Source organism: Triticum dicoccoides, chromosome 5A (genome assembly GCF_002162155.2).
Source record: "Triticum dicoccoides isolate Atlit2015 ecotype Zavitan chromosome 5A, WEW_v2.0, whole genome shotgun sequence".
Classification (NCBI taxonomy): Eukaryota; Viridiplantae; Streptophyta; class Magnoliopsida; order Poales; family Poaceae; genus Triticum; species Triticum dicoccoides.
The window spans coordinates 406,579,242-406,595,256 of NC_041388.1; the positions used below are offsets into that span (position 1 = coordinate 406,579,242).

General features: G+C 42.9%; 1 protein-coding gene across 1 annotated transcript; it reads right to left on the bottom strand.

Annotated features, from left to right (window-relative positions):
• Positions 1-4,528: 4,528 nt before the first annotated feature.
• Positions 4,529-15,216, bottom strand: LOC119297457 (ubiquitin carboxyl-terminal hydrolase 17-like). Its single transcript, XM_037575243.1, has 11 exons — positions 14,790-15,216; positions 14,621-14,709; positions 14,233-14,318; positions 13,991-14,153; positions 13,331-13,451; positions 13,049-13,206; positions 12,677-12,761; positions 12,294-12,506; positions 11,890-11,951; positions 11,275-11,807; positions 4,529-4,836 (listed from the first exon to the last, which is right to left on the bottom strand). Exons 1-11 carry the CDS (start codon positions 15,096-15,098, stop codon positions 4,787-4,789), a joined length of 1,869 nt encoding a protein of 622 aa, XP_037431140.1. The 5' UTR covers positions 15,099-15,216; the 3' UTR covers positions 4,529-4,786.
• Between the last annotated feature and the right edge of the window lie 799 nt (positions 15,217-16,015).

Genomic DNA, 16,015 nt, shown 5'->3' on the forward strand with positions numbered 1-16,015 from the left:
CTCCTGGCTCTTTCACTTCGTACTTCCACTCTTCGTTGTCATATAATATAGCTTCTTGTGAGTCCGTCTTCCGTGATTGAAATTCCAACCATTCATCAACCTTGGGTGGGAACTTGTACTTGTACTTGCGCTTGTTCTCACCCGCTATCTGTGCATCTATTTCCACCAAGCACTTTAGAAAGTACACATTCATCTTGTCAAATGTGTATTGAACTATTGCCGTCATGGGTAATCCACATGCACCTTTGAGCACCCTATTAAAGCATTCGGCCATATTGCTTGTCATTTGACCGTATCTCCGGCCATCTTCATCAAAAGCACGTGCCCACTTGTTCCAGTATTCAATGTGCCTATTGAGAAAGTCTTGACCCCCGGGAACAAGTTTTTTGTGTGGAGCAATTTGTTGAACAAAGTGGCGAGCCGCTTGTCGGAGAAAGCGAGAAAAAAATCTTGAAGATCATCAGCCAACTCCTTAAGGCCACATGCCCTATAGAAGTTCGAACAAAAGTGCCTCATGCACCATCGATGGAGCAACAGAGCATGCCCAAGAATGTCAATCTCCACCATGTTAAGAATTCCTTGATGTCGATCCGATATGACACAAATTTCCCTCTGAGCGGGTAACACCTTCGTCCTCAAAAGACGCAAAACCACTCCCAATTATCATTGTTCTCCACCTCAACCAAAGCAAATGCCAATAGCAACACCCGGTTATTTGCATCACTTGCTATCGCAACCAACAAGGTGCCCTTGTATTGTTCGGTCAAGAACGTGCCATCAATGGCGATGACCGGCCTACAGTGTTCGAAAGCCCTCGCGCATTGCTCGAACACCCAAAATGCATGGCCAAATACTCAGACTATCCTTCTGTCATGAACCGTTGTTTTTCCCCTTGAGGCTCGACCACATAATCCATGCCCGGGTTTGTGGCGGCCATGGCTAACAACAACCTGGGGATTCGGTTGTATGCTTCCTCCAAACTACCATACAACATCTTAAATGCGGCTTGCTTCGCCTTCCATGCCTTGCCGCATTTCACCTTGTAATGAAAGATGGCTTTCACAAGGTCAATGACATGTTGGATGCTCATTGTTGGAAGTGTGGATATTGAGTTGGAGAGCCGGTAAGCGATGAATTTGGACGTGAGTTGTCTGTGGTCTTGGGACACAACCTTGCCATCCACCCTTTTTCCTCGGCACGTGTGAGTTGGCACACAACTCACTACGTGCCAAGTGGGACCTCCTTTCCATGGTCTTGCACGCATAATCCACGGACATTTTCATCTTCACATGCACATGCAACCGTGTAGTGCACATTGACGTCCGAGTTCACCACCTTGTGTGGACGATAATGCGTAACCGAGTAGTTATCGAGCCACATCTTTAATTCCAAGAAGGTTTCAAACTTAGACCCTTTAGCAATCCCATTCTTGTCGTCATCCAAATCACGGTGAGATCTTGGCCTAAACCCAAGAGATATACCTTGGCCACCATCTACCACGGCTTCATCCGCGATACTAACATCCTTGAACAATGTAGTCCGATGATCCCGACCGAATACCTTCTCGAAAGCTTTGGCCTCCTTCACTGTGAACCCCTCCTCATCAACTTGTTCATCGGGACCTTCGTCATCTGAATCCGATGCATAGCCACGGGAATAAGGGATGGAATGGTCTATTGTCTCTTGCAAATGATATTTGTCGAGATCACCCACATTGTTGTCATGGAGATCAACTTCATTGTCATCGTCCGCATACTCATCATTCTCCTCTTGCAAAGATTCATTTTGGTTGTTTGGAAACGGGCTCAATGTTGGCCTCACTTCTTGGGTCAAAAGAGGTTCAATAATTTCATCTCGGTTCAAGGGTGGGGGACTACTAGCAATCAAAGGGGAGGGGTTCCGGTTCAAGTCCAAATGCAAACTTGAATCAACCTTCTTTGTTGCAAATAACTCAAGAGCCTTGTCTAGTGATTCGGCCACCGTCTCCTTGTATGCAACCCAACGTTGCTCTGAGTTGAGATGCATTGTCTTTCAATGGATGTGCATTCCAAAACCAACATTATGCCTTCTCTCCAACTCAACGATACCACTAGGGTCCATCCAATTCAAATCTTTCCTCACTTGTTCCAAAAGCTCCGCATAATTAGGACTATTATCAAACACCATGTCAAGCTCATCCGGGCCCGGTTCAATATTGCCTTTCAAGAAGGCGTCTTTGTCCCCATGATGAACAAACACACAACGTAACATTTCTTCCATGAGTACTAATCCAATGATTAACACGGAATACAAACCCTAACATATATATGAAACAACAACCCTAACCCTATCACCAACATAAGAACACCCATAAGAATAACCCTAACATACTAACAAGCGTAATCATAGGAAATTGGCAAACAAACATCTCACATCTCCATGCAAATCTCTAGATCCATACAAAACTAGGGTTTCCCCAAACTAGCAAGAAATGAGCAATTTGTTAACATTACTTGGATCAAAACAAGGGGATTGGAGAAGATTACCTTGAGGGAGGGTTTGACTTCGAAATCCAGGGACAAAATCTTTAAATTTGGAAGATTTGGGAAAGGATTTGAGAGGGGGGGGAGGGGGCAAATCTCGGGTGGGATGCTTTGGGGGGTTGCGGTGTGTGTGGGGGAAGTTGGGGAGGGGGGGTCAGCCAACTAGTAACAGACAGTGCAATGCGTAAGGGCTAGGCACTGCACATTACATGTGTGGCGCCTAGCTCTGAGGCGCTGCACTGCTGGGTGCGGGTCCAGGGGCTGCCACGCTGGACAGAAATGCAACACCCCAGAGCTAGACGCTGCACCGTAGGTTATGACGCCTGCGTGTCGGGCGCCACTTAAAAAGGTCGGTCATGTGAAATAATTTTAGGACAGTTCATTTTATGAATTGACTGTGTTCACAGGCCAAAATTATCAAATTTGCCCCATGCATGCGATGCGTCCTCAGATGCATGCGTGCGTGGCTCGTCCAGTCCAGGTGCCCCGGAAAGTGACCGGCGTGGCATCCTCGAGTGCTTTTTGTGTGCTGCGGTCACCTGCTTCCTTGGGTCGTCTTCGTGCGTGGGATCATGCACGCAACCTTTTTTTCCCTCTTGATTGAGAACGCAACTTGACATCAAGTCCTACAGTATAGTTCTTATCTAGCTCTAGCGTAATTAATCACCAGAAGTGTACTTGCAGACGGCCCAGTCCTGCACTTTGACTGTTTGGCATGTGCGTACTACAAGTATACACGATGTCCATTAATCACAGGACCACGAGTAGATAGATACTGCTTGACTTGTGCACCACCGGCTGCAGCTAGCGCCAAAATAACTCCGTTCTCTTGTTCATTGTATGTGCCGGCACAGTGATCTATTCTGCTGGTAGTGTCTGTCGGCAGGGTTCGATTCGGGACTGGAGGGGTCGGCCGGCGTACGATCGCCCCTCTGTTAACGCCGCCTACAGTTTAGTTACTGTTAGTGTTGGGTACTCCTGTCTAGTATAGTGTCGATGCAACATTCTTTCATAATGGCCTCACTCGCTGATCAATCAAACTTGTTGGTCACCGTCCATGCTTCAGATCGAACCCACACAAACTTATATACTCCTATAGCAGAAGCTGGATTGACTTACCTATCCTATCAAGTAGTGTATCAGCTATGGTGTTGTGCTGGCCACCTGATTCGAGGAGACTTCCTTCTCCATGCATTGATCGAGCTTAAGCTCAGCTTTCACGGGCCATCTCTTCTCAACACATGCAAGATCGGGGGGTACACCTCATAATATTGCTGACCCCCCGCGTGCAGGATCATGTACGCGACACCAACATGCATGATACTAGTGTACTACCCAAGTGGCCCCCAGGGAGCAAAGAGCAAGGCGAGAAATCATGGCGACCCAGCCGGCCGGCCATGGCCTCCCAGGGCCGTGAGCGATCGACCGGCGGCCAGACGAGCCATCATCACCGGCCAAATGCAGCAACAGCAACCATCCTCACCAGTTTTTCCAGATAAAAAACAACGAAAGAAAAACGATCCCCGGCCAGCCTCTGACCATATCAGGCGCCGGCGCTGGACCTGAATCATGGATGCAGAGCCCCCAGCCCCAGCGCCCACCGGCGACCGACGAGTACGATCAGATTCTTCGGTATCCCCACCACACCCCACACACAAGCTCCGAGATCGAGATGAACTAAAATAAGATATCACCAGGCACCACCGGTCCGTGCCCCCACCAGCTGCCTGCCTATCTCGTCGGCGCCCATGCATGCCAATCCATGCAGGCCTACCCGAGCCCGCCAGCCGTAGCTAGCACTAGGCCTCACAGAACAGGCGACCGTGCCATATTTATGCATGCAAAGCATACAACTTTAAGTGCGCTGCTGCTGCTGCATGCGCAGCGGCAGCGGCAGCGGGCTCTCCAGTCTTGACCTCAACAGGCTGGTCTTGCATGGCGCATTGTTGACAAGTTCTTCTTAACATTAAACCAGGTGCAGCTAGGTGCCAGGTTTACACCCCCAGACCATTGTTAGGTTTCTCTCACAAGTCATAACAACAACAAAAATTGTATATGTATAGTTCTAGGTTACTCCACCTAGCGAAAAACTTGGTGGAGGAGTACCAATCAGAAATGGAGATGTCCTGTTATGGAAGAAGCTTGATCTTTCGAAATGGAGATGCCCTTGAATGAAGTTCACAAAACTCCTGTTTGAAGCTCTTGATGGTTCGTCGGTGACCTTCCCACCCCAAGACGTTAGATCTATACTCCTGTCTTCTGGGCTAAATGGGATGCGCACTGTATCCTGGGTCCTGATATCCATACAGGCCACCTGCACACAAATAATAATACGGCTAATCATTCAACTGAGTAGAGGGGTGCAGCAACATGAAATCTTAGAGTGGGGTTCCTGAGCAAGACATTTATACATATTTGCAATGGGTGGAAATTTCTCTGACTGGTAAAAAAGTGCTATCTATAGACAAAAGCAACTTGACAGCCAAAACAATAGCCAATAGGTAGTATTGATGTGTCTCAACATATATTGAGATCTACTGCTCCAGTACTTGTCCAAACTATCTACATTAACTTATAAATTTATCCTGGAAAAGATTTGCAACTGGGAAATTTCTGTTTTCCGCACCGGGCTACAAATAGTCAGAGATTCGCACATGACAACCAATAATGGGCTGGCCCATTTTTCTTCTATATACATATTTGAAATGGGTGGAAATTTCTCTGACTGGTAAAAAAGTGTTGTCTATAGACAAAAGCAACTTGACAGCCAAAACAATAGCCAACAGGTAGTATTGATGTGTCTCAACATATATTGAGATCTACTGCTCCAGTACTTGTCCAAACTATCTACATTAACTTATAAATTTATCCTGGAAAAGATTTTTCTGTAAACACTACATTATATATACTGCTTGCAACATATAGCACAAACCATCCACACTGTTCCCTTTTCTTGGAAAAAAACCTTTTTACTCTTTGCTTTTTTTTTAGAAACAAAACTACTACTCTTTGCAGAAATCTGCCAGTCCTGTACTTCTCAAAACTACATTAACTTACCAATTTATCCAAGGAAGAATTCTCTATGAACACTATAATTTACAAATGTACTCAAGACATATAACACAAACCAACAAACTATTCCCTGCCCTACTGGAAAACAAAGCTACTCTTTGCAATATATTAGCTTGGAGCATACTCTACACTTAATTTCTGATTTCTGGGATGTATAATAGATCGAAGCATACTTCACACAAAGAATTAAACAATTTTACTTAGGACAACTAGAACAATAGAAGCATACTTCATCCAGACAAATAAACCATTTTACTTATGACAATTAAACCAACAGAAGCATACTTCATACATACAGTTAAACAGTTTTACTTATGACCAGTAAACCAACAGAAGCATACTTCATACTTCATGCATACAATTAAACAGTTTTACTTATGACAGTTAAACCAACAGAAGCACACTTCATACATACTATTAAACAGTTTTACTTATGACAATTAAACCAACACAAGCATACTTCATACTTCATGCATACAATTAAAAAGTTTTACTTATGACAAATAAACCAACAGAAGCATACTTCATACATACAATATAACAGTTTTACTTATGATAATTAAACCACCATAAGACAATACCACTTAATTAGCAGGCAGTGCTAATGGATAGATATATGTAGCAAAAAATGGTTAATGTGGAGAGGGATCTGATATATGTACTCCAGTATATCTAAATTAAGCCACGCCGCTGTAAGTGCGCATAATAATGAAAAAAAGGGCAAAGAAAAATCACTAACCCTAAAAGTGGAACCCGTATATGCAATGAACTTTGAAAAACTGTTGTTATTTTAAAGAGGTCTAAAAAATCAAAGCAAATCATAGATGTGCATGCACCTGCGAAGTTTATACAAAGAAGTGAAATCATTTATGAAACCTTGTTCCACTAAAAATCGATGTGAATGACAATGACATTGTCTATTAATGAAATAAAGTTTTATTCTTAGCTTTATTGTAAGTATACATATTTACATATGTTATGAGTAAACATCTCATTAAATTATATCGAGAAGAAAAAAATTTGGGTGAAATCTAGAGGGGGTAAAGACCACTTAGTGCATACATATAAGGCTTTGGGCTTAGCATCTATATTTGATCATTCGCACTTGTTAACTAATTTCTATCAACTTAACCTACACTCTAACTCCCAGTGGCTCAAAGAGGCCAACAAGGGTTCACACCCACATATGTGGCAACTCACATACATTATTTTCCTTCAATCGTGTAAAAAGGTTAACCCAAAACTGCTGTAATGGGTGAGGACAATGTTACTATGTGCAAGTGTGACTCATGGTATGCTTTGAATTATTATGATACTAATTAAAGAAAAGTGCATTATGTCATCAACAACATAGAGAGGCAGGCCCACTTCTAAAGGTGAGCCGCACGTTTCACGTCTAACTAAACGGAAAAAATCCGTAGTGTGTGCAACTCCGACAGCCTCTAAGGTGGACCCTACTAATTTTTTTAAAAAAGGAAGGTGTGCCACATTTACTCCGTAACCGTTCTTGTCCTGGCCTTTCTTCTATCTTCCTCTTGTTTCCATGGTGGAACAATTTCATTTCTTTAGTTGTTGGAGGCATCCTCTAAGAGCATCTGTGGTGTGTGGTTCTTGTTGATTCTAAACACTCCCCCTCTTCTCAGTGGCAGCCTCCATAAATGGCATGCTCCAACCCCTAATTCAAGAACATTAGCATCACCACTTAGCTTGGAGGCAGCCTCTGAGGAAGCGACCCCAACCGTCAAGTCTAGATTAAGTTACCCGAGAAGGTTGGAGATGTACATTGTTTTACCATTTGGTAGGGTTCATCTAAGAGGCCGTGTGTGTTTTCACAAATCTTAGAGGCAATAAGTGGGGCTAGCATAGAGTCAATTCTCACCTAGTGGGTATTACGCCGAACCCTTGGACCTTGTGGTGTGACTCCACCCAAGGAGGGGTTGTCACTCGAGAGAGGAACGGAAGATGTATCGAGAGGGGGTGCCAATTGATTATTTATTAATTGTTTGATCTGACTAGGAGGTAGGCATTATAAAGCTTGTACAAAAGATTTGAGGCCTAAGGATAGGATCCAAACAAAGTTGGAAAGGACTAGCAAACTTGGAAACAATCTCTATAAATAAGATTCTACCAAACTAAAAATGCATATTGATTTCCTAATATGATCTATTGCTGGTAGCACCAGCTAAGACACCACGTGACATTTCTCCCCTCCTTGAGCCATCTCGACCACGGATCAAGAAGATTGATACGGCTTCTGGACATCAGCCATTGGCGGTTGCATTGTTTCCATCGAGGAACGGATCAACCTTCATGGTATACAACTTTTGCAATGGTGACCAAGAGAAAAGCGGTCTTCATAATTGAAATACAAGCCTTGGGCTTGACATGCTACCATCTCCACCTGAGACAGTGTACAGTGTTGGCGCCTAGCTCAAGCGACCACCACTCCTCCAGGTGGTAGGAAATTTGGAGCAGGGAGGATGTCATGGCCTTGAAGCGAAGCATTAGATGCTCTCTTGGCTGGGTTTGAAGCTTGTAGTGCCCAATTTGCATGACGTTCATAAATGCATGCCCAACTTATCACCTCCATGAGAGAAGTCAGACACCACACCTGCACATCAAGTGTGAGAGTCTCTTGGATATTAGTGGTGTAAATCATCACCTGTTGGTCGGCTCGTAGCCATGGGGCACAACCAAGTAGGGCATCGAATTGCATGTTTAAGTCTGCCACCATGCTCATGCACTTGAGGGAGACGAGCTCATTGAGAGCGTTGATGCTGGATGGTGGACAAAATTGGGTGTTAACCAACTCGATCGACGAATGCCATAACGGAGGGCCATAGTCATCCTTGTACTAGCCATACCACATCGCTCACCAGATGGAAGGAGGCAATGCCCACCTTCTTAGCTTCCGATGTATGTTGTGCGACGAAGAAGAGAGGGCGGCATGTTAGCTAGGACAACCGGTCGACCTCGCCATCGTAGGTGGGAATTCCATCTTGAAGTGACATAGTGGTATGCCTTTTGCGTGTTGTTGGAGAATAGCAGTCAGGCGGTGGATGGCTAATGTCATCTTTGCCAATGGTACAACCACTCGAAGGATGTTCCCCTTCTCCAGTCTAAGGGTTGCCAAGTTGTATCTTCATGTCTGTTGATCGATGTCGTGCATGGTCCCAGAGAGGTTGTCCACTTTGGCATCTTTCTGGCAATCTATTCGACGACAAGTTTCTGCTAGTCGTTTGCGGAATCTTGGACCTTGTGATGCGACTCCAACCATAGAGGGGTTGTCACACGAATGAGGCAAGGGAAGAAGTGTCGAGGGGGAGAGTAATTGATTCTTTCTGCCTTATCTGACTAGGAGGTGGGCACTATAAAGCAAGTATACAATACTTGAGTCCTGAGGGTAGGGTCCTAACAAACTTGGAAACACTCTCTAATGATAAGCTCCTACCAAACTTAAAGATACATATTGATTTGTTGGCGGTTGCACCAGTTAAACCCTCATATGACAACAATGATGCCTCTAAACATTATGGGTGCCCTAAGGCTAATGGCGACGGAAAGCTTAGAGGCGGCGATGATGAAATTTGAATGTATGGAGGCAACCTATAAGAGTTTAGAGATAGCCTTAGAGGCTGAAAAATTATTACAATATGGATGCTCTTAGCATGGACCATCTTGCTACCCCTAAGCTTAGGGCAAAAAGGCTATAGTGTGTAGTTCGACTAGCCTCAAATGTGAACTCCAACATAATATAAAATAATCTCTTTTATCAGTGAACCTTACTGTTAGTTTCTATGTGTAGACGCACGCATAAGGCCACCGAGTTACTTTTGTCAAAGAAAATTGTTAGAGGGCCCCTCTTAGACCGGAGAAGATGCCAAGCGATTTTGGTTGTAGACAAACATCTACGGTGTATATTATCCGTCTCCATAATCTTAGATGCAACTTTAGAGGCAGCACACAACAATGTGGGCGCTTACAAGGCCACAAGCACATGCGACTATGCAAGACTTAATGTTTTGGTACCATCTTCAACAGTTAGTGACCTAAAAAAGCTAATTGACAAGTCCATGATGACGCAGACACACATGCATATCAGCTCACTTACACTTTCATTGTGCTTTGTTAACCCAAAATTGCAACACAAGAATTATATGTAAGTGTAAAATGAGGTAAACAGGCAACCACTCCGTCCTGTAGGGTTTTTACGCCCATACACACATAGCCATGCGTGCTGATGCAAGTTTAACCCATAATAAACTACTCTCTCCGTCTCTTTTTTTTGCCACACTCTCTCCGTCTCTGATAGCAGTACCGTACAACTAACTCATTTGTTGTTCATGCATAAACTTGTTAAAGTTTGATACCACCTTTCACCTTCTAGTAGGAGAGAAAACAAAACAGCTAACAATACGCTCTAGTAGCAGTTGGCATGTACTCCAATGTTAACAATTTTACAGGATTTTTCACCAAGTCACTATATCATGACCATATGACCCTATATGATCAGAAAAAAATATGTTTGTGTATCACACATAAAAAGCAGGAATATGACATAATAATTTGTTGAAAATCCAATGCTAAGACCAAGCAAATTCCTAACCTACTACTAGAGACTTTCTTAGGGCAACCTACTAGTGAATAGACGTGTCATAAACAGAATGAAAGAACGAGCCTCGTTCACAAGGCTCTGGCCTGCTTCAGCACGGGCTGAACAGGCCGGCAAAGCTTGTACCGAACACATACTACAGAAGATGGGCTGGGCTGGCATTCCTACTCTGGAGACTGACTGAGGCCGAGCTACTAGATTCGTGATGCAAGAGGAGAAACTGTCCTCGTTGGGGGAATATTAATCGAGCTTTAGCTTCTACTTTCACGGTGTGAGGTCACACAAATTGGCGTCATATACTTTTCAGGAAAAACTTTTGAGGGAAAACAGTACTGCTCAACATGTTCAGTACTTCACCAACTTTTTAGACCTAACTCTGTAGAGGGTGAGAGAGAAAAGACTAGTGCAACACATTTTCTCCATTTGTCTTCTTTCTCCCAATACAGAGTCAGATCATTAATTTCGGTGAAATCCCGAGCAAGTTCAATAACACTGTTTTCCCACTTTTAGTTACTCCTTCCGTCCCATAATATAAAAGTGTTTTTGACACATATTGACACTTTTATATTATGTGTCAAAAACACTTTTACATTATGAGACAAAGGGAATTGAAACAAAATTAGAGGTGATTCGCGCGATCTTACACGATAGGACCATCTACAATGCAAGATGTTCTACAGCAGCGGGGTCAGATAAGCCGGCAGCACGGGGGGCGGAGACGACAGAGAGGAGGTAGAACGCTGCGGAGCGGCAGGACACGTTGGCAGAGCTACCGGCGGCGCGGCCCGGCTGCTTGTATGAACTGCCCTTCTATTGATTGCAATGGCATGTTCATACAGGATAAATGCTCGATCTTTATCTACAGCACAAGCCCTCTGTGCCAACAAAAATGGTTGGCCCATTCGGCCTGCTACTTAAAATGCCCCTGGCCCTCTCCAGGGCCATGATCAACCTCCCCTACCATCCGACGGTTACGCTGCCCTGTTAAATTACAACTACTGCTACTGCTAATACTACGCCTACTTCTGCTGCTACTGTCATTACTACTACTACTACCCGGGTATTTACCTTGGTCAACATAGAAGAAGGATGGGGCCTCACAACCCTCATCCCAAGCCCCTTTGCTTGTCTGATGCTTGAGCTGGTGCAGCCTGTCAACCTCACCTTGATCAGCATACTGGGTTGAAGAGCTAGGGTTCAAGCTGGACATCTGCCGCGAATGCTCCTCAGGCATCACCACTGTGCTGACTGGGTGCATTTGATCCGAGCTTCCTGGGTTCTTTGCGCTGTCAGTGTTATCGCTGCTTAAATTGCCGCTTGACCCTACATCAGAACTGCTGAACAGCGAAGAACCCTCGCTTGTACTTGTGGGCTCTAATACTGGATTTGATGAGCCATCAGATGTAACCAGCTTGTAGGTGTGGCCATTCATTACATGATCCCTGCATGACTGCGATTGCGTACCTTGGTGCCTGCTAGAATGACTCCGGCCTTCCAAACAAGTTGATGCTGGACCTGGTGTCTGCCTAGCTTTTCTTGTGTGTGATAGGCCTTGAGCAATAATCAATTTCCTTAAAGACCTTGGAGCCCGTGGTGAACACCTGATGTGTTTAATGTGACATAATTTAGGATAGAAAAATACATATCACAAAGCGATACATGATATAACAGTGGTCTACTTACCTTGCATAAAGCAGCATATACGCACACTCCGACCGGACATTTTTCAGAGAAACATGTTTCACCTGTACACAACGCTCAAGACTGTTTAGCAGAACCAAGATTGATTGACATGGGTACATGGATAATAATTCTTATGGTATGAATATATGTCGCTGGGCAAGACATTTTTTTGTTTAAACGAAAGCAAATCATCATCTACTCACTGTTTCCAACAAGAGAACTACTCCCTCTGTCCCATAATATAAGGGTGTTATTGACACTAGTGTCAAAAACACTCTTATATTATGGGACGGAAGGAGTACTCTTTTATACTATTCAAAACGAAATCCAGATATAAGCAACACATGAATCAGCTGACCTTTCAATATGCAAAAGGGTGCACTAAGCAGATGAGGTTACAGTACCTGGCTATCATCCATTTCGTACCATTTCCCCTGTGAGTCCTTGACATAACATATATAATGACCAGAAATGGATGAATTCATAACATCACGATGGACAACCACCGCATAGAGCCTGTACACAGGGGAACAATCATCTGTTGTACTCATGTAGCTAGACAAATTCAAGTATTCCGGGAACCTGATGGCCTTGTTAATCTTGCCAAACATACCAGACTGTCAAAAGAAAAAAGGGTTCTAATTAACATAAACAGAGCAAAGAAAACTTGGTAAACAAGATCCAACGCCAACACAAAAAATATAGCAACCTAGCATAATTTGATGTGACAAATCGTTGGGTCCATGAAGATTTTGTGGTGAAAACAACCTAAGATTTTTAATCATACCTGATATCTTTTCAGTGCAATAGTCAGGATATTTGGTGCTTCTGATATTGTCAACTTCTTTTTGCCACGTTCATATGAGTTGCATCTGATGACATAAAATAAGTTAAGACGCAATAGTGTTCGAAGAAAAAACATGGTCAGCCCGTCAGGTACCATCTAGAAGATTAGGCCGGAGGAAAATGCACTCATTTATTGTCAACCTCAACTCTACTATAAACCGATCAAGTGATCACAGCTTTGTGTTGTTAACATTTGCTAACTTGCGACTATATAACTGTCAATTAATCTAAAGTTTCATTGGGGATGCGAAGTGATAAATGCGAAGAATGTAATAAATATAGAAAGTCACATCATGAAGTGATCTGTACCAACCTGATACAATGGTATCTATTATCGCCATCTAAGACTTCTGTAGATGTAAATCGATGAAGTGCTTCTTCAAGAGTACTGATATCCCCATCTATTTCCACAGTAAGATCCAGCATACGTTCGCAATGTTCTGAACTGACCCCACACTTTGTGCATTTTATCTAGGAAAGAATATTGAACTCTTTAAAAAATGCAAGATGTTGTTACACTAGATATGCAACACTGGCACTCAGAAAATATAGAATTGGAAAGGTTGAGTACTATTTGTGAAGAAAAGTAGAAAACCTTAGATCGTAGATAGCCTCCGAACATTAGCTGAATCAGTGTCGTTTCTTTAGCTAACTTATGGGCACCATTTGCGTTGGCTTCCTTCATGCTAGCAGATTGCATAGTGTCAATTGCGTACCTGTTAAACTTATCATTAGGTGCAGTGCAATTGAAAAGTCTTATGGTGAGAATATATGGCTTGTAATAGGTTAAATGCTAATGCTAATACTGAATAACCACCTCTACAAACATCAACTAGCATAGCACTAATAATACCAACATCAGCACTAGTCCAAATATCAGAAAATGGTTTACCCTGTTATTACGACGGAAATTACAGTACTGTTTTTCAATTATTCAAAAATAACAATACATCTAGTTATGTAGAAAATGGTTTACACACACACGCGCGCGCGCGCGCGCATCTGATTTAGCATGAGTGCACGACAAATTTTTTGAGAGAAATAGTAGGCGTACTGTTATCAACATTATCCAAACAGAAAATAAGCCCATTATTGCTCATAACTTGATCCAGCCATCACTATATACATGAATTTTTTGGATTCCGCCATCTATCATTTCAGCTTCAAAGTTTACCATTTTATGTATACACAATATTTTTGGCCAGGTAGAGGTATAGAATTTTAACCCAAGAGAATGAGGAATCAAAAATCTCACCTGAGAAACTCATGAGCGTCTTCCTCTTTGCCCGGACCAAAGCTGCTTCCGATGTCAGACAAATGTGAGAGTATGCCGGTAGGTGATAATTGAGACTGTCCTCGCTTACCCTCCACAATTAGTTTTTGAAACTCGCACAAGAAGCACCATTCCTTTTGGGAACCTAGAAAATACAGTAGTAATATACTGTAACTCAAGGGAACGCGCTGAATAACATAAGAAAGAGTTTAGCATTAACTTACAGTGTTTTGAATGAAGCCCCTCGAGAAAGTATGCTGTAAGTGGCCGAGTAAAGGCCAAACACTGAAGCACGACATTTGCATAGCAACTGTAAACAGAAACAAAAGAAGGTTAGGAAAAAACAACAACATTGAAGCGCTAAACTCAGATTCAATAAATTGTTTACGCTATAAATCAAAGTGCCCTAATATGTTTAATTTTCAATAAGTTTTAGGCATGAGTTTGATTTATGAATCCCCAGATACTGCTACTGGAGTCTTGTCTCGTTAAAGGAAACAATTTTGAAAGCAACAGGTTATAACAATCTCAAAATGATAACTTATAGGACACATAAATGTTCAGCACTCTTAGTTCCAAAACAGATGTTATACAGTTTAGTTAATTGTTTACCTGTTCCCAAGGTTACAAAGACCAAAAGGACGCAATTCCACCTTGTCAAAGTTGTAGAGCTTGACGAAACGCTCATACGGAAAAAGTGCCTGACACATTTAGATAACCATTAGGTTCAGCATACAAAAGTATATGTTAGTAATTAAATGCGTCATCCAGTTTTACTTACCGATTCCCATGGGTTATGCCTCACAACTGTTGGAGCAGTTTGTTGCCTGACCAAACTCTTCGTCGTTGGCAGATTATCTGGCACCACAACTCTGATCTCAGCCTTTTCAGATGGATCACACGCCGCCGGAATCTGAGTGTGAGAGCCATTTTCACTAATGGAAGCGCCCTCGACTTTGCACGGTTTACCAAAAGTTGGAGAACTCGAACAGTCAGCAGATTCAGCATGTCCTGTAACCTGAGGAAATGTGAACTCTTTGTTATCTTGTTCAGAAGCCTCTGACGTATTGGACGCCTTCTCATGGGGCATCTCCTTGCTGTCAGCTGCTTGCTCGGCTCCAGTCACCACACTTTCTTCATCTGAGCTAGTGCGTCCAATTTTCTTCGTGGAAGAAGCTTCTATTGTGGTGTCTTCTCTAGCATCAGCACTTACTGGATGGCATTCATCTTTGTGGCCTTGTCTCCAGTGAGCTATCTGACATTTGACGGCGCTGCAACCAATAAAAGGGAAGTTATGGAAGTAACACTTTATGCAGTATGACAACTCTGAAGATGCATTTAAGGATAAATGTAGTCAAATACTTGGCGATAGTCGTCAAAATATAATTATCAAACATGGATAAAAGCAAAATTTAAGGATGCGCATAACTAATAGATGGGACAGTACCCACATACAGAAATAGACTATCACAAAACTAACTTGATACCAATGCTACATTTTATATGCATGTGCTCTGCTGGATAAAAATGTGGATAAAACACTTTTTTTACAAAATGTTGAACTCATAATTGCAATCAATCCCATAATTTAAAAACATTGATCAGTGCCAGCATTGACATAAAAGGCAGTATTAAGTTGCACTCACAGCATCTGGCTTTCAAGTAAACAGAGTAACTCGTCATCATTGTAAAAAATTGGTGAACTGTCAAACTGAACTACATAAATGGGGTCAATGATTTGAGCCCAATGTGAGCGCCCCACATGCTGGCCTCTATGCCATATTCTGAAAGCAGCACCCACTCTCAGAATAAACTGGGACTAACTAAGTTGATCATGTGAAAACTCTAGCTAGATGATGGAGGCAATGCAGGCGTCTTCCCTGAGCAAATAACAGGGGAAACACACTGTCTCCGTGTAACGCGCAGTGTGTGTAAGCCACTAGCCTATCATGACAAACTCTCCACATAACGGGCAGTGTGTGTAAGCCACTAGCCTATCATGCTCTA